Consider the following 24,939-nt stretch of genomic DNA (forward strand, 5'->3'; position numbering starts at 1 on the left):
AAGGAAGGAAGGAAGGAAGGAAGGAAGGAAGGAAGGAAGGAAGGAAGAAAGGAAGGAAGGAAGGAAGTTAAGAAGGAAGGAAGGGAGGGAGGGAGGAAGAGAGAGAGACAGAGAGAGAGAGAAACCCAGACTTAGTTATGTAAGCAAATTCTACCACTAATAAATCTAATATCCTCTGTGCCCACAGGTACAAAATCATCTGTGCTCTTTCAGTCATTAGCTTCATGTCTGGAGGTTCCAGGGCAAGCCCAGGGGGAACCAATTTAGGTTTCAAAAGAACAAAAAAGCAAGAAATGCTACTGAAGCATCTCAAGCTAATGTTGCCAAAATAGGCTCTTTTGACCGCAATCTAGTTTTTATTTAATTGCAAATTTTAAATGAATAAGACAAGCTTTCTGCTTTGGCTCAGATCTAGCTTTTCCCTTGGCAGAGCTTCTATATTTCATCCTTCTATATTTCATCTTAAATCTAGCAGGTCCCCTGCCCTCCCATACTCCATAATTGGGTACTAATAAAGTGACCCCGGAAATCATCTCCAGAAGAGGTTGACTACAGTCCCTTAAAAGGAAGAATAATCATTGCATCCCCCATTTGCTTCTATTCTCTTGTAGCATACTGGGACATGATTTTTAAGTGTAAAGATAATAGTGGAAATAAATCCATTCTATTTTATGTTAACAGTGATTGATGAGCTGAAAAAGTAGATTAGGTGCCCAGGGAACAAAGCCAGTTTTTAATGGCACTTTAATGCTTGAGACTTCTTTGCTGAAATTAGAAGTGGAAGTGAGAGAAGAATAATTGAATACATGGGGGTGCTTTGTAATCTACAGGTTCATAGTTAAGATGAAAATTTACGAAAGAAAATAATGCTGGAAAATAACGTAATAGATATCTCAGAATAGTCTCATGTAGAAATAAGCCTCTAATTAACATGGGAGGAAAATGTCCTCACCTCTATGCCAAAATATAGACTTCACAGAAAATATGATTAATCCATTTATAGCTGTCTTCAAGTATTTGGAGGGTGGGCATGGATTCAACTTATTCTATTTGGTCCTAGGAGGCAGAAACAAGAGCAATAGGGAGAAATTACAATAAGGCAAATTTAGGCTAGATATTCAGAAAAAAAAATTTAACAATTAAAAGTATTCCAAAGTGGAATGGGCTGCCTCAGGAGATGTTGGGTTCCCTCTTATTGGAGGTCTCCAAGCAAAAGTTAGATAAATATTTATCAAGTCTGTTTTAGTGGGAAGTCCTCTTAGGTATGAGTTGGACTAAATGGATGCTAAGGTTCCTTCCAACTGGAAAACTCTGAAATTCTGTTGATTGGTTTGCTGAGTAATTCTGTGATTCTTAAAGGTACTATATTATCTAAGTCAAAATAGGAACTTTTCACCTTCCATGAAAGGACAGTGAAGAAAAGGGAGACCAAGTGTGAAGATTTATTTTTCCAAAAGAAGTATAGAAATTACTATGTCCTCATTTTTAATGAGTTGGTTCTTTGTTGATGTTTTACTTTTCAATATTTTCAACATCATTCCATTCAACATTAGCATATGACCAATCAAATAGCACCATATTTACTTGTTAATTATCTTTTTACAATACATCATCAATTAGGAACCAACTTTGTAGATTTTTATCCAACCCAACTTTGTAGATTTTGTTCAGTATCCTGCTTAAGCCATTCTTGCCCATCCTCTGTAACTATTTGCTTCTTTTCCATTGAATAGACAATGAGCTATTTTTAATTGTTTTCTAAATATGGTTGGAAATGGATTAATTGTTGACCTAACCTTCCTTAGATGGGTGGGTCTTACAAGAATACAATAAACCAATAATTCTCAAAGTATGGTCCCTGAGCCTCTTTCAGGGGGTCCATGAGGTCAAAACTATTCATAATACCTAGATGTTTTAATTTCTAATACAGTAAATGTTGATAGTTATAATCCACGTGAACAAAAGCTGTGGGTGGAGAGGGTGGTGTCCTCAATCATTTTTAAGAGTGTAAAAGGGTCGTAAGAGCAAAAAAGTTTGAAGTTTTATTCAATAGCATCAGCATACAAGAAGGAATTTTTCCCTAAGAAAAATGAAGTGTAATTTTTCTTGAGTCTGAAAAGAGAGGGGATGTCCCAGGAACCTTTGAAAGAGGAATATTTTCCCTCAATTTTTAAAGTTTAAAGAAGAAGTATTTGTTTCTCTTTTGCTTTGCTGTTTTGTGTTCATTTTTATGTGTATATTATTTGTTAGTTTGTTTTTAAAGGAAAAAGAAAGAAATCCTTAAAAGAAGAGGAGGAATTAGAAAATGTTCTGGTTTTCCCCTATGAATTTTCATGTCTGTAACTCTGCTTCTAAAGGTTATGACTCTCTTACTTTTCACCAGTAAAGCATGTAAATGAAAATTTAATTAAATTATTTGTGCAGTATTCAGAAGTTCATATTTTCCTGAATGTCTCTGAAATCTGCATTTCCCCATTTTATTGGATTTGCAGTTTTCTTGCTATGTTCATACAGGGTTTGCCTTTTGAGTCCTTTGGAAGAATTTTAATGTAGGAAAAACAAATAGGGGAAGGAAAAAGTTGCATCTTAATTAAGTTCTCCAATGTGTAATCTGATTAACTAATTATTTGGCAATATGTAGAATATAATTTGCTTAACCTTTCATTGCGCTGGGTTTTTCATAGGTAAGTACACTAATGTATTACAGAAAACCTTATTCATCATTAGCTGCCTGACTTAGTTGTAGTTACAAATGAATACTTCACCAAGGAAATGAAACATTTTTTGTTCTTTTAAGAAAATGTATTTTTCTATAGAATTAAATTCCAGAAGCCTATGTAAGTAATAAAAAGTAGATGTTCCAAGAAAAAAGAACAGTCTAAAATGCAATGCTGGTAATTCTAATGACAACATAGAAGATATAAAAGGTTCATTAAGGGTATAGAGTTTATAACTGGGATAAGAGTTTTTCCCTTTTTTGGAAAGTAGAAAGGAAAACAAGACCTGTGTTTTCAGTGACACAGGGAATTCCCAAGAAGGAAACTCCCTTTGCCAATGCAGGCCGCTGTATGACAGAGGCAGGAATCTAGATCAGGAAGACCTTGATTTGAGGCTACTTCTCTAGCCACTACTACCACACTGCTTCTCGAGATAAGCTTCTTGTTAAGACGTTTAATCTTGAGAAAATCCAAATTCTGTTCTCCCACTAAATTCTTTTCCACCATTTGCTCACTTTACTCCCTGATTTTTTTTTTATCATTGCTTCTTCAGTTCCTGGTTCCAATCCCTTCAGTATGTGGTATGATGGAGAAAGTGATGGTTCTGGCCTCAAAGGACATGGGTACAAATCCTGTCTTAGCTAGTTATTACCTCTGTGACTTCAAGCAAATCATTTGGCTTCTCAGACCTCTAATTCCTCATCCTTAAAATAAAGAGGTTGCACCAGATTACCTTTGGAGCCCTTTCTAACTCTAAATCTGTGATCCTACATGATGAAAAAATGTCAGTGAACACTAATCCCAATGAGAAGATAGTATTTGTAACCTTTTAATCCTGAGTTCTCTTCCCACATTAGAATGTAAGCTTCTTGTGGTTGGGTACTATCTTGTTTGTGTCTATTTGTATTCTCAACACTTTTTACAGTGTTTGGCAATAATACCTGCTTAATGTTTCATTTTTATCTATCATCTGCCTCGTATCTTTCTAACCTTCACATAAAGGGGCAGCTAGGTGGCGCAGTGGATAGAGCACCGGCCCTGAAGTCAGGAGGACCTGAGTTCAAATTCAGCCTCAGACCAAACACTTGACACTTACTAGCTGTGTGACCCTGGGCAAGTCACTTAACCCCAATTGCCTGAAAAAATAAAACAACAACAACTAACCTACACATAGGATAGCATAGAAAACTTTGCCAGATGTCTCACTTATATCTCCCCATTTCCCACCAGCTAGACTGATTAAAGCAGGAACCTTCACCCCACCTTTTTCCAGGTTCCTTTTGTGTCTTGTCTGGCCCCCTTAGATTATAAGCTCCTTGAGAGCAGGAACTGCCCCCAGTGTTTAGTATTATGCCTGCGATATGGTAGGTACTTAATAAATGTTTATTGACTGACTTAGATCTCATATGCTATGTCTATGATACTCTCCTGATGTTACCAGGCTAATACTATTTTCCAAAAAGGAAAAGTAGTCTGATATGACAAGTTTTGTTTTTTTTTATTCCTGGCTCACTAACAGCCATTTTACTTCCAAAATGTTGATAAATCATCCTTGAATAAAAAGGTACCGAGTTTTGAAAGTAATTAAAATCAATCTTATCACTGTATGGGATGAAGACTCCATCCCCTTCCCTTTTTTGAAAATAAAGAGATTTGTCCATGTGAAGTCCTGTTGTATCTCTCCCATTATCCATTATTTCTTAAAGATCACTGTCTCTGAAAAATTATACAACCACATTTATCAGTTCTTTCAGTATCCAGGGATGTAGTTTGTCCTGTCCTAATTATTTGAACTCATGGAGTGCAGGAAAATTTTTGCTTTCCATCTTCTCACTTATCTTTGGTTTCAGCTTTCTGGTAACCATATTTGTGCTTTTTTTCTCAGTCCAAAAATTGTTTATTTTAGCATGATAGGGGAAGAAAAATAAGATTTCAGTAGTTCAACTTTCTCCCCATCATCCATTTTCACTGACCTAATCCCTCTTTTGATTATCTTCTTTCTGTAAATATAACTTTTTTGTTTTTTGTTTTTGTTTGGTGAGGCATTGGAGGTTAAGTGACTTGCCCAGAATCACACAGCTAGTAAGTGTTATGTGTCTGAGTCCGGATTTGAACTCCGGTTCTCCTGACTCTAGGGCTGGTGCTCTATCCACTGCACTACCTAGCTGCTCCTGTAAATATAACTTTCAAAAAATCTTTTTTGTGCTTAACATTAATAGCTAACTGCAATTCATTCTGAGCTTTTTTCTATTTCTATACTACTCTTCTAATATATCACCTCTATTACTTTATGATCAGATATCTGCTCCCCGTTTCTTGTCTTCTATACATTTTTTTCAGTTCTTTACTAATGTGTAATCCTTGACTGAGACAAGCTAAAGATTATACTCTTCTGGCATAACCTTCAAAAAACTAAATTAACCTCCACACCACAATGAGTCATCAGAATATGACTTCAGAAAAAGATTTCTGTACATTCCCTAAAAATATACAGAATCTTAAAAAGAAGTCCCAATTCTGAGATTCTAGATGTGGTCTTAGTAGTCCTGAATTCTAACTCTATATCTATCTTAAATCACATCTCCAATTCTAGGATTTTTGACCATTGTTATTAAGGCAGTGGTAATATGCAATGAGTGAAAAAAAAATCCCTATTCAACTCAGGCAAAAAAAAATAGACACTCTATTTTGCCCTGTGGTCATTTCTACGGACAGTAACTATTTAGCTGGAACACAATCTCATATTTCTAGTTATCTTAATAGGCAAGCTTTTTCCTAAAGTTAAAAAAAAAAGACTCAACAAGAGTCTAAAGAAAGGGTGGATCCAAGAGTTGATATGGAGATAGAATCAATAAGACAGACAAATTAATCAGATAGAATAGCCATCTCTGCAATTTTCAGGTTTAATCACTTAGATGCTAAGAAATTACAAAATTTAAAGTGAATTTCCATTGCTTTGGTCATTTGGAAATGGCCAGAATTCTCTGGACATTTTCAATAGAGCATCATAAAGCCATAGATATTTAGAACTACAAGGAACCTTGAAATTCAGCTCATTTAGCCCTTGATTTGGGTTTTGACCTCAGTCACACAGATAATTGCTTCTTTTATTGGCATGTATAGCCGTACCAAGTAAATCTTTGTGTCTAAATTTAATCCGCACCCATCCATATTCATCAAGCTACCAATAATCAGGAGTTCTCTATGCCAATGAAATCACACGTCTATTTCCTATACTATCTTATAAGAAAAGATTATTACTCTTAAATATGACTTTATTAGTATAATGGGAAGTAAAATTTCTTCACTCTTGCTACCTCAGGATGGTGGCAGTTTTGAGAGGAAAAGGAAAGATGGGAGTAAAGTAGGTTTATGTTAATGCTAACAACGTCATATCTAATCCTTTATTATGAGATAGGATAGGAAATTGACCTATGATTTCATTGGTAGAGAGAACTCCAGGATGAGGAAACTCCATCTACCAATGCAAGTCACTACCTTCTCTGCAACTTACATCCTTAGAAAGTTGCCTAAAGTACTGAGAGGTTAATTAATTGAGTGAGGGTCACATGGCCAATATGTATCAGAGCTAGGACTTTGACCCAGTTCTTCCTTACTTTGAGCCAAGATCTCACTTCCCTATACCATATTTGGTATCTGAATAAATCTTCAGACTCAAGTGTCCCCTTTAGTTTATTGCACCATCTTAAATCTATTTTATTTATTGTGATAAAACTCCAGTGGCATAATAAAATTTCATTTGTTTTATTACAGCACACATCATCTTTGGTGTATATTAAATTATTTGTCTATAATGCTGTCTTTCTGTCTGATAACACCAGAACTTACAAGCTATTTAAACCATACAGTATACTCAAAATGAATTTCTGATAGGTTAAATTAAAATCTGAAAAAAAAATAATTCACTTAGCTGCTTTAATTTCTTGTTCAAATCAAGGATTGTAAAGGGGTTGATTATTGTTTTTCCCCTTCAGTAACTAATGCTTTTCCTGAGAGGCAATGTGGTATAGTAGATAGATGGCTAGCCTTAGAGGTAGATAGACCTTGGTTCAAGACCTGTTTCTAACACATATTATCTATATAATAATTATAATTAATATTTATATAACACTTACTGTGTGCCAGGCACTGTGCTAAATGCTTTACAAATATTATCATATTTGATCCTCACAACAACCCTGGGAGATAGGTACTATTAATATTCTCATTTTTACAGATGAGAAAGCTTAAGCAAACAGAGGCTAAGTGACTTGCCCAAGCTCCCACAGCTAATAAGTATCTGAGGCCAGATTTGAACTCAGGAAGATGAGCTTTCCTGAGTCTACACATTGAGCCACCTAATTGCCTAATATCATCTTCAGCAAGTTATTTAACCTTTCAGTGCCCCCAAGCAAGTCTCTAGGACCATCAATTACAGATCTTCATTGGTAGAAGGAGTTTCCACACCAAAAATACCTCACATTGATGAAATTACATAGTGACTCCTCCCTCCTCCACTCCTCCCCTCCTCAGTGATTTTGATAATCATATACTTCTTTTTATTTGCCATAATGGTTATACTACTGAACCAAATATCAAACCTATCCATAGACCATAGATTTAGATTTGGAAGGAAAACTCGGGGTTATTTAATTAAACCTGATCATTTTACAAATGAGGAAACTAAGGTCCAGATGTATTAGTTCACTTGTCCAAGGTCATACAAATAATAAGTGGAAGAGCCAGGAATGGAACTGAAGTCCAAAGACTATCAATCTAATATTTGTTTCACTATACCACGCATTAAGTCACAAATAACCAACTGTAGAAACTGAAAAATATTGCAAAATATTCCAAGTCTAGATTTAACCAATCCACACTTATTGGATATAGGATTAATATAAATGAATTAAATCTGTAGATTTTTCCCAATTCTAACATCCACCCAACCTGCAGTGTTAAAAGGGAATAGAATTGGAGCAGCTTGGTGGTGCAGTGGATAGAGCACTGACCTGGATTCGGGAGGACCTGAGTTCAAATCCGGCCTCAGACACATAACACTTACTAGCTGTGTGACCCCAGGCAAGTCACTTAACACCATTGCCTAGCCAAAAAAAAAAAAGGAATAGAATTAATTCACTTAACATTTGAATTTTGCTCCTTACTCTTCAATGAAAGACTAAAGGCAGTGGGAAAAAAATACTTCCAAAGTGGGACAAGTGGGCAACAAGAGAGAAAATACGATGTGGATGTTATATGATTTCGATCACCAGTCTTAGAATAATTATGATGTGTAATACTGGTCAATAAGATAGTTTAAGGTTAAAAGATACTGGAATTTGGGAAAGTAAAACAAAGATAAATAAATAAATCCCAGACAATTGAACCTGAGATCTAATGTGATTCTGCTGACAATTACTATGATCAACTATAGAATACCTAAGCAGAACTGGATTCTTATAAGAACATAAGACTTAAAGTAATAAAAACAATGACTCAGTATACTTTATTGACTTATATTTATTTATATATATTTTGTGTATACTGATATATTTACATGTCACTTTCCCTTTAGTAGAATGAGAACTCCTTGAGGACAGGGACTGTTTTAATTTTGACTTTTTATCCCTAGCACTTGGCATAGTACCTGGCACATAGAAATTCACAAAGCCTTGTTGATTGATTATAAGTCTCACTGAATCACATTTTGTACATGTGCAATTGTGGCCATTAATTCAGGTTGTTGATGTGCCTGAATATCCCTGACTTCCCATTAGTAAATTGGATAAGCCTATGTCATAAATTTATGCATAGTCTTCTTGGAGGCATTTCTATATTTGGCCTATAGAGTCACTTAGGGCAGTAGAGGGACAACTTTTCCTATTAAAGTCCCCTGTCCTGCAGCTAGGTGGTGCAGTGGATAGAGCATTGGACTTAGAATGGGGAAAACTCATCTTCATGAGTTCAAATCTGGCCTCACACACTTACTAGCTGTTTGACCCTGAGCAAGTCTCTTAATCTTAAATGCCTCAGTGTCTCATCTATAAAATGAACTAGAGAAAGAAATGGCAAACCACTCCGGTGTCTTTGCCAAGAAAACACCAAGTGGGGTCATGGAGAGTCAGATGCAATGGAACAACAACAAAAATCCTACAGAGGAAAAAAAAAATAGATCCATAATAAAGTAGAAAAAGTGAGCAACTTAATGGCATGTGAGGAATCCAAGGTTCCAAGAGACTTGCCTAAGATATTACTGGTAATAAGTGGAAGAGTCCAGAATCAAATCCCAGGTCCTCTGACTTTAAAACTGGAATGCTTCTCCCTGGAACTCATCTGCTTCTAAAGTTAAAAAATGATCTTAAATTTTAATTCAATGAGTATACATATACATGAGTGAGCACACACTGGTATTTCATGTTATGGCCTGCATAAAGAGAAAGCAGTAGTAGTAGAGAAGAGGAGAAGAAAAGGTTAGAAGGTGAAAGGAGATAGGAAGGGACAGAAAAGAAGAGAAAAAACAGGAAGAGACAGTAGCTGCAGACCTTGGATAAATGTCCAAGTCCAGGCTCCACCACTTTCCTGCTGTATGACCTTAGACAAATTACAGCAGCTCTCTCAACCTCAGCTTCTATATACATAAAATGAAAACACTAAATTAAATTCTATCTAAGGTCCCTTCTAGCTCTAATATTCTATAAACTCTCTAAGTCATTCAGCCTGTCAGGGCTTCAGTTTCCTCATCTGTAAAATGAGGAAGTTGGACTAGGTGACCTCTACCATTCCTGCTCCAAAAATGCTAAAGAAGAGAAAGGGAAAGAGAGAGACTTAGAAAGACATCTCATAAGAGAGAAAGAGAAGAAAAGAAAGAGAACAAGATAAAAGGAAAAAGCAAAAAAGGGAAAAGTTCTGAGGCGAGTTAAAAGTAAATTGTTTTTGTTATGTCCCATTTTTCACTTGAGTTAGAGACTTCAGAGAATGTTATACCCTATTATCACTGCCCTTTGAATTTCCTATCAGTTGATTAACCACTACACAGCTCAGCAACTTCACTTTAAGTAGGATAACCATCTGGCACATAAGTTATTCTCTGGGCAGCAGTAGTTGTAACCAAGTTAGTAACTCCTCACAAGGTACTTACCAAGGTCAAAGGAAATCAAGTCCATTGGGGAGAGTTTTTTTCATCTTGCTTTTAGAGTAATTCAATCTCGCTTAATTCAACAAACATCTGCTAAGCAGTCTTTGGTGTTAGGGGTACCATGCTAAGGTTGGCGATGCAAAAACACAATATCTACTGTTAAGGATCTGACAATGTATTAGGGGAAATAAGAGGAGTTCACAAAAAGTTGAGACATGATGAATCCATAGAGAATATACAAACAGAAAAAAAGAGAGACTTGTCACTTCTAGCTGAGAGGACAGCATAAGTTGGGCCTTGAAGGAAGAGCAGAATTTCAACAGGTAGGAGTTGTTCAGAGAGTCTTTGCAGGTCTGTGTGGGATGGGGAAGATACTATGCATTCAAAGGCATAGCTAAAGGTGAGAGAGGACTGAAAAAGATTGGAATGAAATGTATAGTGTGTGGAAGGAAGTAGTATAAAATCAGGCTGGAAAGGTAGATTTGAGATAGATTTTAGAGAACTTTGAATACCAAGATAAGGAGTTGGTACTTTTTTTTTCCAGTAGTCAATTGAGATTTTCCAAAAGATAACATAAGAGAGGGCAGATATAGGGGAGGAATGAAAATGATGACATAATCCGACAGAGTTTGAGTATCTTCAGGATATCTGTGTAGTGATAGTTGGGAAGATAGGATTGCCAAATGAGTGAAGAGATCTCTAAGGGAGACAATAAAGATAGAAGACCAAAAATAGAGCCTTGAGAGGTCATTTAATAGGAGGAAGAAGGGAAACCCTGCAAAAAAGGCAAAAAAGGATGAGATTGAACTGATCCTAAAGAGCTAAGTGTTTCAAAATATGAGACATAAAGGAATGTCAGTAAGGAAAAGGTGATTATCTGCTTCACATGTTAGAAGCCAAGAAGAAAGAGTATTGAAAAATATCCACTGAGCCATTCCTCAGTCAGTTTTCACAAGAATAAAGGCAAGCCATCAACAATTATCTGCAAAAATGCACCAAAATCACTAATAATAAGAGAAATTCACATTAAAACTTTAAACTTCCACCAAATATTCATTAGATTGCAAAGTTGACAAAAAAGAAAAATGATAATTGTTGGAGAATCAGCACATTGATGCACTGTGGGTGGAGCTATGACTTAATCCAACAATTATAGAAAGCAATTTGAAACTATGATCAAAAGATCACTAAACTGTGTACTCTTTGATCCAGTGATACCATTAATAGGCATATGCCCCAAGGAGATCAAAGAGAGAAAGGAATCATATGTACAAAAATATTTTATTACAGCACTTTTTGTTGTAACAAAGAATTTAAAACAATGAATAGCTATCTAAAGGAAAATGGCTAAGCAAATTGTGACATATGAATGATAAACCATTATTACATTAAAAGAGCAATGAAAGGGATGAATTCAAAAAACCTAGGAAGATTTGTCTGAATTGACCTAAAGTGAAATGAATAGAACAATAGCACAATTTATACCATGACAAAAATGTGTAATGGAAAGCTACTGTGAAAAACCATGATAATCATGATTTCAGAAGAATGATGAAGAATACTTCCAATCTCTTGACAGAGAGGTGATTGACATGCAGTGTGAGACATACATTTTTGGACACAGCCAATGTGCTTGATTGAATCTATTTGTTAAAAGGGAAAGAAAGAGATCTTATTGGTGAGGAGAGACTTGTGGAGTAGAAGTAGGACAGTAACAAATAGTGATACAAAAAGGAGAAAAGAAAGAAAAAAGTCAATGAAACATATAAAAAACACACAGAAGAGAGCAGAAGGAAGCAAAGAAGAGGAAATAGACAAGCAGGGCAGGGTTGGAACTGTCATGTTAGATTTAATATATATTTTTAAATAAACTGTACATAATAAAGATTCACATATACATCATATAAAATCCTCCATCTCTGTTCTTCTTTGCATATGAAAATGTTTATGTTTGTTGATATTTGTCAAGTTTATAATAATAATAATAATAATTTTCAAAAAAATAAAAAAGACCATTGACTTGGCTATGGTTTCCCTAGTGACTTTTCCAAGAGCAATTTAAGTAGGATAGTAAGGATAAAAGTCAATTCATAAGAGATTGAGGAGTGGATGAAAGGTGAGGAAGTAAAAGAAGCAAATGTTGACTATTTCAGGAAGTTTTATAGTGAAAAGGGTAGACATTCAAATACCAATAAATTGAGGGAACAGCAGATCCAGGGATGATTTTTTAGTTCCTTTTTTTTTTTTTTGGCAGTTGGGGTTAAGTGACTTGCCCAGGGTCACACAGCTAGTAAGTGTCAGGTGTTTGGTCTGAGGCCGGAATTGAAGTACAGGTCCTCCTGATTTCAGGGCTGGTGCTCTATCCACTGCGCCACCTAGCTGCCCCTAGGGATGGTTTTTTAAAAAGATATTTAAGGGGCAGCTAGGTGGCTCAGTGGATAGAGCACCGGCCCTGAAGTCAAGAGGACCTGAGTTCAATTCCGGCCTCAGACCAAACACATGACACTTACTAGCTGTGTGACCCTGGGCAAGTCACTTAACCCCAATTGCCAAAAAAAGAAAAAAAAAGATATTTGAGACATATAGCATGGAGAATAGAGCACCTGTCTCAGAGTTAGAAGATTTGAACCAATTCAATTTCCTTCTATGACACATACTAGCTCTGTAACCCTGGGCAAGTCACTCAAACTCTCAGTATACCTCAGATAATCTCTGAGGGTCTTTCTAGCTAACTGTGTGTGAGAGACAGACAAACAGACAGAGCTATGACAAAGAATTCCTTCTATCTTTGAAATAACAGATCTATTCCAGAAAGGGATGAGGACCTAAGAATATTTGGGTTCAGAGGAGAGAATACTACTAACAGAGAGGGAAAGGTTGGAGATAAGAGAAGGTAAAGTACATAAAGAAATGATAGGAAGTGAAAATAAGAGCACAAGTGGAGAGTTAGCCTCAGCAAGGAGAGACATTCATCCTTTAAGAATAGATGATGGTAAACATAAGAGGACAAATTAAAGCAGTGATTTTCAGGACTGGCTAATATGAGTTGAAGGATCTTACATTAATTAAATGTCTTCAATCTTTTCAAAAAGAAGGTAAGATTGTCTGCTGGGAGGATGTGGAGTGGTGAAGCAAATGAGAATTTGAGGAGAGTGGTAAAGATTTGCAGCTTGAGATAAACATTTTCTGACATGTGGAGAGTATGATAGGGAGTGAAAAAATGAACAAGAGCTTTCCTGCCAATGTGCCTGCCTGAACCAGGGACAGGATGCTTAGCTCTCCCACACCTAACTCCAACAAAACCCTGAAGTTCACACCAGGTTGAATAATGATTTTTAAAAATCCAGTGAGAAACATTAAGTAACATAATTCACCCAGAACTGGACAAAAAGTCAGCCAGAAACCCACAGGCATAGGAAAGGAAATTTCTCAAGCAAAGTTAGTGCCAATGTAACCAAAGGCAGATAACATGTAGCCAGCAAGACTCTGTGTCTACAGGTAGATTTCTTCCCTGAGAAAATATCAGGATGGTCAGAAAGTCACAGGGTAAGGACCTTGGAAGTCCCTATGAGTAGCAATCAGCATGGTATAAGGCAGCCTAGATAAAGCAGCAAAGCACCTTGAAGACAAGAGGTGGCACATACCCGGCAAGTCAAACTGCCTTCTTGTTGAGCATCTTCTCTCCAACTATAATGGAGGTGGTCTAGTACCCTTAACCCAGGAAGGAACCTTGGAAATAGCGAATAAGCCAAACCACAGACCTGCTTCCAGTCCAACTCCCATATTGATCATTGAGGAAAGAGATCATTGTGGAGAAGGGGCCACCTTCCCCACCACAAACAACAATTGATGACCTGCTACCACCAACTGTCAGATAAGCCCAGGCGCCATAGGAGTGGCAGTAACTCTCCCTTCCAGAACACTAGTTTTGCTTCTACTCTAGCCTTCAGTCATTATGCAGCAAAGTGGCATCTGTGGAGAAGGAGCCAGCCCTCCCCACCAACTACCAACCATCTGCCACTCACATGCCAGGAAAGCCAATCTAGCTGAAGCAACAAGGCACCCTGAGAGAGGCAGCAGGTGCCAGCAACTCAAACCGCCACAACCATCACTTTGACTATCACCTCCCCTCAGACCTTGATGGATACATCCCAGGACCCTGAACACAAGAGCTATGAAATTATCAGCGTGTCCAGCCCAACATTCTGGGATACAACTCCTGTGGAGATGCAGCCTGGCAACTGCTCCTGCAGGTGCTATAGAGTCTTTTGAAGACCCAGAAAAGAAATCTCTTGTCACCAAAGTCCTTGGTACCTTCAAATTCATTCAACATTAGAAGCTGAAATGAGTCTGTCAGTGGAAATTACATTACAGAAGATGCATCAACATTTGCTTTGCAGACCATGGGCCTTTTCCCTCTGATCTATAGCTGAAACCTTCTATATGTTGTCTTCCTTGTTAGAATATAAGTTCCTTGAGAGTAGAGACCATTGTACTTCTACATTTATATCCCTGGTGCTTAGCACAGTGCTAAGTGGTAAGTCCTTAATAAGGTAAGGATATAGGACATAGTAAGTCCTTAATAAATGCTTTATTCATTCAACATGGTGCTGCAGCAGTTAGACTGGAACATCTCAGGCTCAGGGGCTCTGAGATCCATAACATTCTAACTTGAGATGTCAAAAAAGATCTTGAAGACTCAGTATTCTGAACTTCAAAGATCAGAGAAGTCTAACCTCAGAAGGTAGAGATCAGAGCAAAAATTCAATAGATCCAAAGTGAAGGCCAAAGCAGGGCCAAATACTTCAATCAAAAGCATAGCAGGTGGTGAACTCTGGCCCTGGCACAAAGCCTTAATTCATAAACTAAAGCTGTAGAGATTAATTAATGAAATAAATCACCAAACAGTATTAAAAATTTTTGCAACCCTAACTCAACAACAACTGCAAACTGAGACTCAAAGAAAAAAAATGATTTTCTACAAGTACTACATGAATACTTAGAAGAAATTAAGCAAAGTTAAAAATATAGTAACAGCTGTGGAGGAAAGAAGTGGGAAAAGGATAAGCAGCTTTGAAAAGAAAGTAATAAACCTTACCAAAGAAATGTAATCCTTGCAACATAGAATAGATAAAACAGAAATAAGTGATCCTATGAAATAGTTACAAATATTAGAACAAAATCAAAAGATTGAAAGAGATTACTGGTAAGAGAGCTGATATCAGAAACAACAAACTTAAAATAAGTTAGAACAAAGAAGAAATTACCTTTCAGATCTATGCATAGAGGAGCAGTTCAAAAACAAATGATCATGAAAACATGTAAAGGAGAGATAATTTAGGAATCATTGGATTATCTGAAAACCATAATTAATAAAAAAAAATCCTGGATATCATATATCAAGAAATCATAAATGAAACTGCCTGGATCTATTAAAATCAGAGGGCAAAGAAAAGATAAAAGGAATCCACTTATTCCTGAAGGAACCACAAAAGGAAAATTCCCGGGAATGTCATAAACTAAAATCCAGAGTTTGTTCATCAAAGAAAAAAAAATACTGAAAGTAAACAGAAAGCAGCAGTTCAAGTACCAAGGAATTGCAGCCCGCTTCAGACAAGTTCTTACATCTTTTACTAAAAATGAGAGTATATTTTAGAAAATAATATTCCAAAAGACAAAAGATAGAGTTTCACAACCAAGAATAGTTTACCCTGAAAAACTGAGTATAGTCCTTGGGGATAGGAATAGGGAGAATGATGGATAAAGAATTTTTAAGCATTCATGATAAAACCATAATAGCTAAGAAAGAAATTTGATATAACATCAGAGTCCAGAGAAACCTAGAAAAGTAAATTTATTTGAGCAATTAGAAGTAGCTGATGATGTAGTACTAACATTCTAATAAAAGAAGGAGCAAGTTCAGAACATATCTTTAAGGGGTATTGAGGAAGTTAAATGATAAAAACAGAGGATCTCCCAATGAATAAATAGCCAAAGTATATGAACAATTTTCATATGAAGACATTAAAGCTATCTATGGTCACATAAAAAATGTTCTAAATCACTATTGATTAGATAAATGCAAAGTAAAATAGCTCTGAAGTACCACCTCACACCTATCAGAAATGACATATGCTTGAGGAGGTGAGGGAAAATAGGTACATTATTGGTCTAGCCATTCAGAACAATTTGGAACTATCCAAAGGTCTATAAAACTGTGCATACCCTTTCACCCAGCAATATCACTACTAGTCTGTACCTCAAAGAAATCAAAGAAAAAGGACCTATATACACCAAAATATTTACAGCATCTCTTTTTGTGGAAGAAAAGAACTGTAAATTGAGGGGAATGTCCATCAATTGAGGAATGACTTGAACAAGTTGTGGTATATGATTGTGATGGAGTATTACTATGCTATAAGAAATGAGGAGCAGGATGATTTCAGAAAAACCTGGAAAGACTTAAATGAACTGATGCAAAGTGAAGTGAGCAGAACCAGGAGAGCACTGTATCCAGTAACAGCAATATCATATAATGATCAACTCTCTGAATGACTTGGCTATTCTCCGCAATATAATGATCCAAGAAAATTCCAAAAGATTCATGATGAAAAATGCTATCCACCTCCAGAGAAAGAACTGACAGAGTCTAAATGCAGATTTAAGCATACTATTTTTCACTTTATTTTTTTTCATGGTGGTTTTTTTGGTCTGCATTTTCTTTCACAATATGGCTAATATAGAAATATGTTTTGCATGATTACATATGTATAACCTACATCAAATTGCTTACCATCTCAGGGAGGAGTGAAAGGAGGGAAGGAAGGAGAGAATTTGGAACTCAAAATTTTTAAATATGTATGTTAAAAATTATTTTACATGTAACTGGGAAAAATTAAATATTATTCAAAAATGGTGAAGGGGTAGTTTCAGGAAAAAAAAACATGGGAAGATCTATGTGAACTGATACAGAATGAAATGAGAAGGGCTGGGAGACTGTGCACAGTAGAAGCAATGTTGTGATGATAATCAACTGTGAAAGACTTTTTTATTATTCTGGTCAGTGCAGTGGTCCAGGACAATTCCAAAGGACTCATAATGAGAGGGTATTGTCCACCTCCAGAGAGAGAACTGGAGAACTCAAAGTGGAAATTGAAATGTAGTTTTCTTGCTTTTTTTTTTTTTTTTTGCTTTATGGTTGATATGGAAATGTGTTTTGCATGATTTCACATTTATGATTGATATCATTTTGCTTGCCTTATCAATGGGTGGAGATGTAGGGGAGAAGGAAAGAATTTGGAGCTCAAAATTTTAAAAGAAGGAAATGTTAAATAAATAAATATGTATTTTTTTTAAAAAAAGCAGAAGATCTGGGGATGGATTCATTCTGTTCTTAGAGCCTTAAGAGAGAAAAGAAAAGAGAGTGTATGAGGAGTAATGCGCTATTGTATAAAGGAGGAAGAAGTCAGGAGTTGGGGAATTTGCTATTTCTCATAAGTTGGTATGTGTGTGAAGAATAATATGCAAACATGGAGAAAGAAATGGGGGAGTGGCCATCAAATGAACTTTACTCATTGTCTGAAATGGACCAAGAAGATATACACACACAGAATTTGACTTATAAATATATCAAGCAGTGGTCAAAAGAGTGGGTGAGTTAAAAGGAAGAATAATACATGGAAGAGAATAGTCTTAAGCAAAAGAAACTTTTTGAACCTGAAAAGAGGATTGAAAAGGGGAAAGAAAATACAATAAGAGAACTAAAATCTAAACAAGAACCTTAAATTGCCTCTTAGATGACTGGGGAATAAACCAAACAAATTTTGATACGTGTATGTAACTAAAATATTATTGTTCCTAAGAAGTTATGAGTCTATTTTAGAGAATCCTGAGTAGTATGAATTGAGACAAAATTAAATGAGCAGAATCAGGGGAACATGTTATGCACAGACAACATTATAAAGAAAAACAACTTTGAAAGACTTATTTCTGATCAACGAAATGACCATCCATGTTTCTAGAACACCTTTGATGGGGCATGTTACCCACCTCCTGACAGAGAAGTAATGGAAACAAGGTCCAAAAACATAATTTTTTTGGACATGGTCACTGTGTGGATTCATTTTGCTTGATTATGTTTAATTCTTTTAAGGGTTTTTCCCATTTCTCTCAGTTAACTAAGGAAGTGGTGAGAAGAGACAAAAGAGTTAGCAAAAATGATGCCCAAAAAAATAGGACCATTGAAATTCTTTTTTAAAGCAGATAACAGAAGGAAGTTCAGAAGAAAGCACAGAGAAGGACAGTTTTTAAAGTAATGTGTAGAATTTATTATATACTTTTTAAAAAAGTATATACTTTTTTAAAAAGCAAGTGGTTTGAAATGGAAATTCACAGTATAAAATAGAATACAGTTTTAAGTTCTGTGTTTGTGTCATCTTGTAGTTTAATTTTAGAATAAATAAAATGATTTTTTAAAAAAAATTAACAAAAGGACTATTGTAAAATAGTGAAGCTCAGTGGAGATTAAAAAAAGTAAATGTGTAATGTACCCTAGGCAGCTCAATTTTGTGTTTTACTTAAACATTTTTCTATAGCTTGGGAGTGGGAACAGAGAATGTGATTGGTAACGGATATCCAAGACTGGTTGGCACAAGTGGATAAACGATTCAAGGATGAAGAAGAGGAATTCATAGAAATAAATGGCACGCCATTGAGTGAGCACACGTTAGTAAGAAAAGTGAAGCCAGAACAGATTTTATGGAATAGGAGGAAATGAAGCATCAAGGCAGCAAAGATTGAGATAAAGGCAGAGAGCCAGGTTTAGGAAGAATAAGAGAGGGGGAGAGGTAGAAGGACAAGAGAGTGTGTTCAGTCAGAGAAGGTGTTTGGGGTTCTAAATACTTTCTGCTAAATAAAGAAATGCTAATTTTCTTTATCCTAAAACTATTTGACGGGTGTTAGGATTTACAACTGGATGAAATCTTAGGCATCTTCTAGTCCTCTCAACTTTCAGATCCCAAAGAAGTTGGGTCATACAGAGAATAAATAGCTAAGCCAAAATTTGAACTCATCTTCTCCTTCAAATACAGACAAGGTTCTATTAAAATCTAGGAATCCATAATTTGATGAGAAAGAGCCAGATCATGCTCTTTCCTTATTTTATCGCTCTGCAACAAAGGCTTTCTCAGTCTTAGTCTTCCATAACTTCCATAACCTCCTTAGTCTGTCCTTATGTAGATACTGCCCTTACAACTCATTCTGTCCCCAAACCACCATTCACCCCTTCTGTGGATTGATAGGCCTTTCTTGAGAGGCCATTGCCAGAACTGAATGCCTGTCCCAGAGGTGGACATGCCATGGGTTTTACAAGTTCTTTGGATCTACTTCATCCTTCTTTCCCCTCTTCTAACTTTATACTCATCACATGTCACTTCCTATATTTAATGCGCATGTTTGTCACCAAGGTGTTTCAAGTTGTACTTCTCCTCCAAAAGCTTTCTCCACGAAATCTTCCTTTACTCAAGGAGAATAGCTTGTGCATTTCACCACCCCAAAACTAGAAACACTCTGCCTCAGTAATGTAAATTATGTGTAACAAAGGTAAGCCCATTAGAACATACACTTTGACTTCTGACCCCTACAAAATGGTATATAAGAATAGAAATGTTTAGTTGGTTCCTATAATAAGAGGGGGATGGCCCATGGAGCCAATCAATGCACATGATCCAAAGAGATTGCCCGTTACATATGTAAATGCTTAACTGTGCTTTTGATGGCCTTTTTTTCTTCTTAATATTGTATAGTCTTATGCACAAATTATTCTACATTAGTATTGGGCTCTAGAATGTAAGTTCATAGAGGGAATGGATTTTTTGTCTTGAATAGCTTTACATCTCATAAACACTATTGATAGTGAGGAAGGGAATATTCTGGAGACAAGGGCAGATGATGTAGAAAGTAAGCTATTAGAGGTCTGAGATTCTTTCTTTTTTGTCTTTTTATCCCCATTTCCTAACAAAACGCTTTGCATATGGTAGATACTGAATAAATGCTTGCTGAATTAATGAATTAGTAGAGCTGCAACTGCTCACATAGTCCCTATAGTGCAAAAGTCCCCTGAAATGGGGTTGGTTTACAAAGTGAATGGCTTGACATTTCTAAAGATAATGGGTTTGACTGGGGAAAGGCTTCCCCTGAAAAAACTTTCTTTGGGGACCTAGAATTTAAACCTGCACTGCTAAATAGAACTATTGAATTAGTGGAACAACTAATGAAGCAGCATGATATTGGGGAAAGAGTGCTAACTTAGATTCTGAGGAGACCTCGGTTGGACTCTCACCTCTAGCATGACTTATTACTTGATTATAAGAAAGTCCTTAAACTTCCCTGAGCCTCGGTTTCTTTCTCTGTAAAATGGAGATAATAATGCCTGTAGCCCCTACTTCTGAATATCATTTTGAGGCTCAATAGAGGTAACATAATATAAAGCATTTTGTAAATCTTGAAGTTTTGTTATCATAGGATAGAAATTTCCAAACCATTATATTATTTTTGCATTATGAGAGTAATAATAAAAACTTCCCTCTTCATTTACAAAATGAAATTATAATGTAAAATGTTCCATTTTATATTTAGCATAATAAGCAATTGAAGATCACAATGTTATCTACCTAAAATGAGGGGAATTTAGTAGTAGTTGTAATAGTAGCTAGAATTTATATAGTGCTTTAAGGTCCACAAATTGCTTTACAAATATTATCTCATTTTATCCTAAAACAACCCTGGGAAGTGGCTATTATTATCCCCATTTTACAAATGAGGAAATGAGGCAGACAGGTTATGTGATTAGCCCAAAGCCTTACAACTGGTAAGTAGGTGTCCATGGCTGGATTTGAACTCAGATCTTCTTAACTCCAGGTTAGGCACTCTTTCCATTGCACCACCTAGCTGCTCCAGTAACTACAAATATGTCATGTTTTTTGGTCACTTTTTTCAAAAAAAAATCAGAGGATTACTTACACATGTTTACTTTTTAACCACCTTGTATAACTAAAATAGTGAAAGATTTAGCAAAAAGGAAAAGAGAAAGATATGAGAATAAGCATTTATATGGAACTTATTCTGTGCCAGGCATTGTGATAAATGTTTTACTCCTTTTATCTCGTTTGATCCTCACAACAACCCTGTGAGGTAGATGCTGTTATTATTCCCATCTTGCAGTTGAGGAAACTGAGGCAAATAGATATTAAATGACTTGCCCAAGGTCACACAGCTAGAAAGTATCTGAGATCAAATTTGGACTCTGATCTTCCCAATTCCAGACCCAGTGCTCTATCCACTGTACCCCCTGGCTGCTGAGCATTGGACTTGTAAGCAGACCTGAATCTGAGTCCCAACTCCGCCTCCTTATTAACTGGTCAAGCCACTTAAACTCTCTGATCTTTAGTTTCATTATCTATAAAATGAGGTTTATCATTCTTGCACTATCTTACAGGATTATTGTGAGAAAAGCGTTTTCTAAACTGCAAAGTCCTATTTATAAGCACCAAATACCAGCTTTTCTGTGATCTGTAGATTGCTAACTAATGTTTTATTTTTCCCCTCCAGATCTTGGCCATTGTATCCATTCTATTCATCGTGCTATCCACCATTGCTCTGTCTCTCAACACCCTACCTGAACTTCAAGAAGTGGACGAATATGGTCAGCCCAATGACAACCCACAGTTAGCACACGTTGAGGCTGTCTGCATAGCCTGGTTTACAATGGAGTACCTTTTACGCTTCCTGTCCTCACCAAATAAGTGGAAGTTCTTTAAAGGTCCATTAAATGTCATTGATTTGCTGGCCATTTTGCCATACTATGTCACCATTTTCCTCACTGAGTCCAACAAAAGTGTGCTCCAGTTCCAGAACGTCAGGCGGGTGGTACAGATCTTCCGTATCATGAGGATACTCCGGATCCTGAAACTTGCCAGACATTCAACAGGCCTCCAGTCTTTGGGATTCACTCTGAGACGGAGTTACAATGAATTGGGCTTGTTGATACTCTTTTTAGCCATGGGGATAATGATATTTTCTAGTCTTGTGTTTTTTGCAGAGAAGGATGAAGATGCTACTAAGTTCACCAGTATCCCTGCCTCTTTTTGGTGGGCCACCATCACCATGACCACTGTAGGGTACGGTGACATCTACCCTAAAACTTTATTGGGAAAAATTGTGGGAGGCCTCTGCTGTATAGCTGGTGTGCTAGTGATTGCTCTTCCCATCCCAATCATCGTGAACAATTTCTCTGAGTTTTACAAGGAACAAAAACGTCAGGAGAAGGCAATTAAAAGGCGGGAGGCCCTGGAGCGGGCTAAAAGAAATGGAAGTATTGTTTCCATGAACTTGAAAGATGCCTTTGCTCGGAGTATGGAACTTATTGATGTGGCTGTGGAGAAAGTGGGAGATTCTGCCAACACTAAGGACTCAACAGATGACAACCACCTGTCTCCAAGCCGATGGAAGTGGGCCAGGAAGGCATTGTCTGAAACCAGCTCCAACAAATCCTATGAGAATAAGTATCAGGAAGTGAGTCAGAAAGATTCCCATGAACAACTCAACAATACTTCTTTAAGCCCACAGCACTTGAGTGCTCACAAACTGGAAATGCTATACAACGAAATCACTAAGACTACACAGTCCCACTCACACTTGAATGCCTCCGACTACCAAGAGCAGGCTGAAAAACCACCAGTATACAAGGAGGAGATTGAGATGGAGGAGGTGGCCTGCCCTCAGGAGCAGCTGGCTGTGGCCCAGACGGAGGTCATCATGGACATGAGGAGCACCTCCAGTATTGACAGCTTCACCAGCTGTGCCACTGACTTCACAGAAACTGAAAGATCCCCCCTCCCACCCTATGCCAGCACTCACTTACAGATGAGATTCCCCCATGACCCCACTGGGGCAGAAGAGCACCAAAGAGCCAAGGGACTCCCATTTTTAACACTCACCAGGGAAAAAAGTTCTGCCCCTAGAGATGTTATATTTGAATATACTCCAATTGACACCACTGGGAGCCCAGACTCAGTAGTGCCCCATTCTGGGTTGCATGGTCCTCTGCAATTTGACAGTGCAACAGAGAGTCCAAAAAGTTCTCTAAAAGGTAGCAATCCCCTTAAGTCCAGGTCCCTGAAAGTGAACTTCAAGGAGAGCAGAGGCAGTGCCCCCCAGACCCCACCTAGCACTGCCAGGCCCTTGCCAGTCACTACCATGGCAGACTTTACTCTATCCACACCCCAACATATCAGCACCATTCTCTTAGAGGAGAATTCTCCCCAGGGAGAGAGACCCTTGCTGGGCACTGAGGTCTCAGGGCTCTGTCAAGGACCTGCAAAAGGTTCATCCCCTCTGTTTCCCAAACAAAAACTATTTCCTTTCTCTTCAAGAGAGAGGAGGAGCTTCACTGAAATAGACACTGGAGAAGACGAAGACTTCTTAGAGCTCCATGGAGCCTCAGAGGACAGGCAGCCAGACCCCAGCACAAATTGCTGTGGGGATAAGCATAGTGATGGAAGAGACCCTTTAAGAGAAGAGACCAGTGCTCTCTCTTCCTCCCCACAAAACTCAAGTCACAATTGTATGCAAGACATTTACCAAGCTGTGGGCGAAGTGAAAAAGGACAATAATCAAGAAGGGTACAAGATGGAAAACCATTTGTTTGCCCCAGAGATTCATTCAAATCCTGGGGAGACAGGTTATTGTCCCACGCGTGAAACCAGCATGTGACTAGTTAAAAAAGCAATAAAAACTTATTTCTTAAAAACCACAATTAGTAAAGCCTATGAACTAAAAATGGGAAGCCTCCCCTATCCTTCCCCCCTCTCATGAAAACAAGTGCATAAGATGTTATTTTTGCATGGCATGAACAGTTTAGTTTAAGTACTGTTTAAATAAAGAGTTGAGGCTGCTTTTTGTAACAAACAACCTAACACAAATGACTTCAAAACAGTGGATAAAATAAAAAGAGCTCTATCAGGAATTGGCATTCTGCAACGTCTGACATTTTTGATCCTTTCACTTATAATTAGACAAATTTTAAACTGTTTTAACTATTTTTGGGGTTCCAATGAATTTTAGAATTTGCACATGAAAGGATGAAATGTCAATGCATGTATTCATAACAATGTGAAAAAAAGGTGCTTCAAGCTTGCAAAATGCATCTATTTGTAAATAATGGATTTGGGGGAGCCAAAAATCTCAAAAATATATGGGATTAAATTTCCAGAGACACAGGTACTTCCTTCATAGACTGATGCCAGGTGGAGCTGTACAGACTTACGTTGCAAGATTGCAACCTCTATTTAAAGTATCTCATGTACCTTGCTTTCTATTATGAGGTTCATTAAGTCTGTTAGTTTATTTAAGGGAATACAGTATTTTTAGTTCTCTGTGCTATGTCATAAGGTGCATTTTTTTAAATTTGCCTTTGCTTAATTGTGGCATTTGTGGTTTAAAATATAACTCGTGAGAATAGGCAAGATTTAATGACCAGAAATTAAGTTATTGGAATTTTATATTAAAATTTGGCAATACCTAGCCATCATGGCATTACCTATGATGGAAAAAAAAAAGAACAAAGACCATAGTTTAGAGCTGGAAGGGACCTCAGGAGTCATATAGTCTCACTCCCCTTGTTTTACAGATGAAGAAATGGAGGCCCAGGGGGTGCGGTGACTTGCACAAATTCAAAGAGGTAATTAGCATCAAAAATCAAATTAGAACCCAGGTCCTCTGATTCCAAAGCCTTCTTCCATGGCACCATGAAAAACCAGAACATACTTGAAGTTTAGAGCATTTTACCGTTAATGAAGCACTTTCCACATAATGACCCACTGAGGTAAGTAATGTAAGCGTAAGTGGCCCCGTGTTACAGATGAGAAAACTAAGACCCAGTGAAGTTAACTGTCTTATTCAAAGACACATGGTCTATGAATGGTAGAACCGTACTCAACCTAAACCCCACCCTCCAATCTCTGGGCTCCCAGTCCAATACTTTATAACATGCTGTCCAAAATTTTTTCTATTTAAAAATAGCTTTTTAGT

At 37.0% G+C, this 24,939-nt stretch overlaps 1 protein-coding gene across 1 annotated transcript in view; it reads left to right on the plus strand.

Annotated features, from left to right (window-relative positions):
- The window catches only part of LOC114054185 (potassium voltage-gated channel subfamily B member 2), a 440,542-nt gene extending 416,745 nt beyond the window's left edge, over positions 1-23,797 (plus strand). Inside the window, exon 2 of the mRNA XM_027877349.1 lies at positions 21,460-23,797. Coding sequence (XP_027733150.1) covers positions 21,460-23,622 — 2,163 coding nt within the window. The 3' untranslated portion in view covers positions 23,623-23,797. The remainder of the gene's footprint in view (positions 1-21,459) is intronic.
- Positions 23,798-24,939: the final 1,142 nt, after the last annotated feature.

This window comes from Vombatus ursinus, unplaced genomic scaffold (genome assembly GCF_900497805.2).
Source record: "Vombatus ursinus unplaced genomic scaffold, bare-nosed wombat genome assembly UNPS02014812.1, whole genome shotgun sequence".
NCBI lineage: Eukaryota > Metazoa > Chordata > Mammalia > Diprotodontia > Vombatidae > Vombatus > Vombatus ursinus.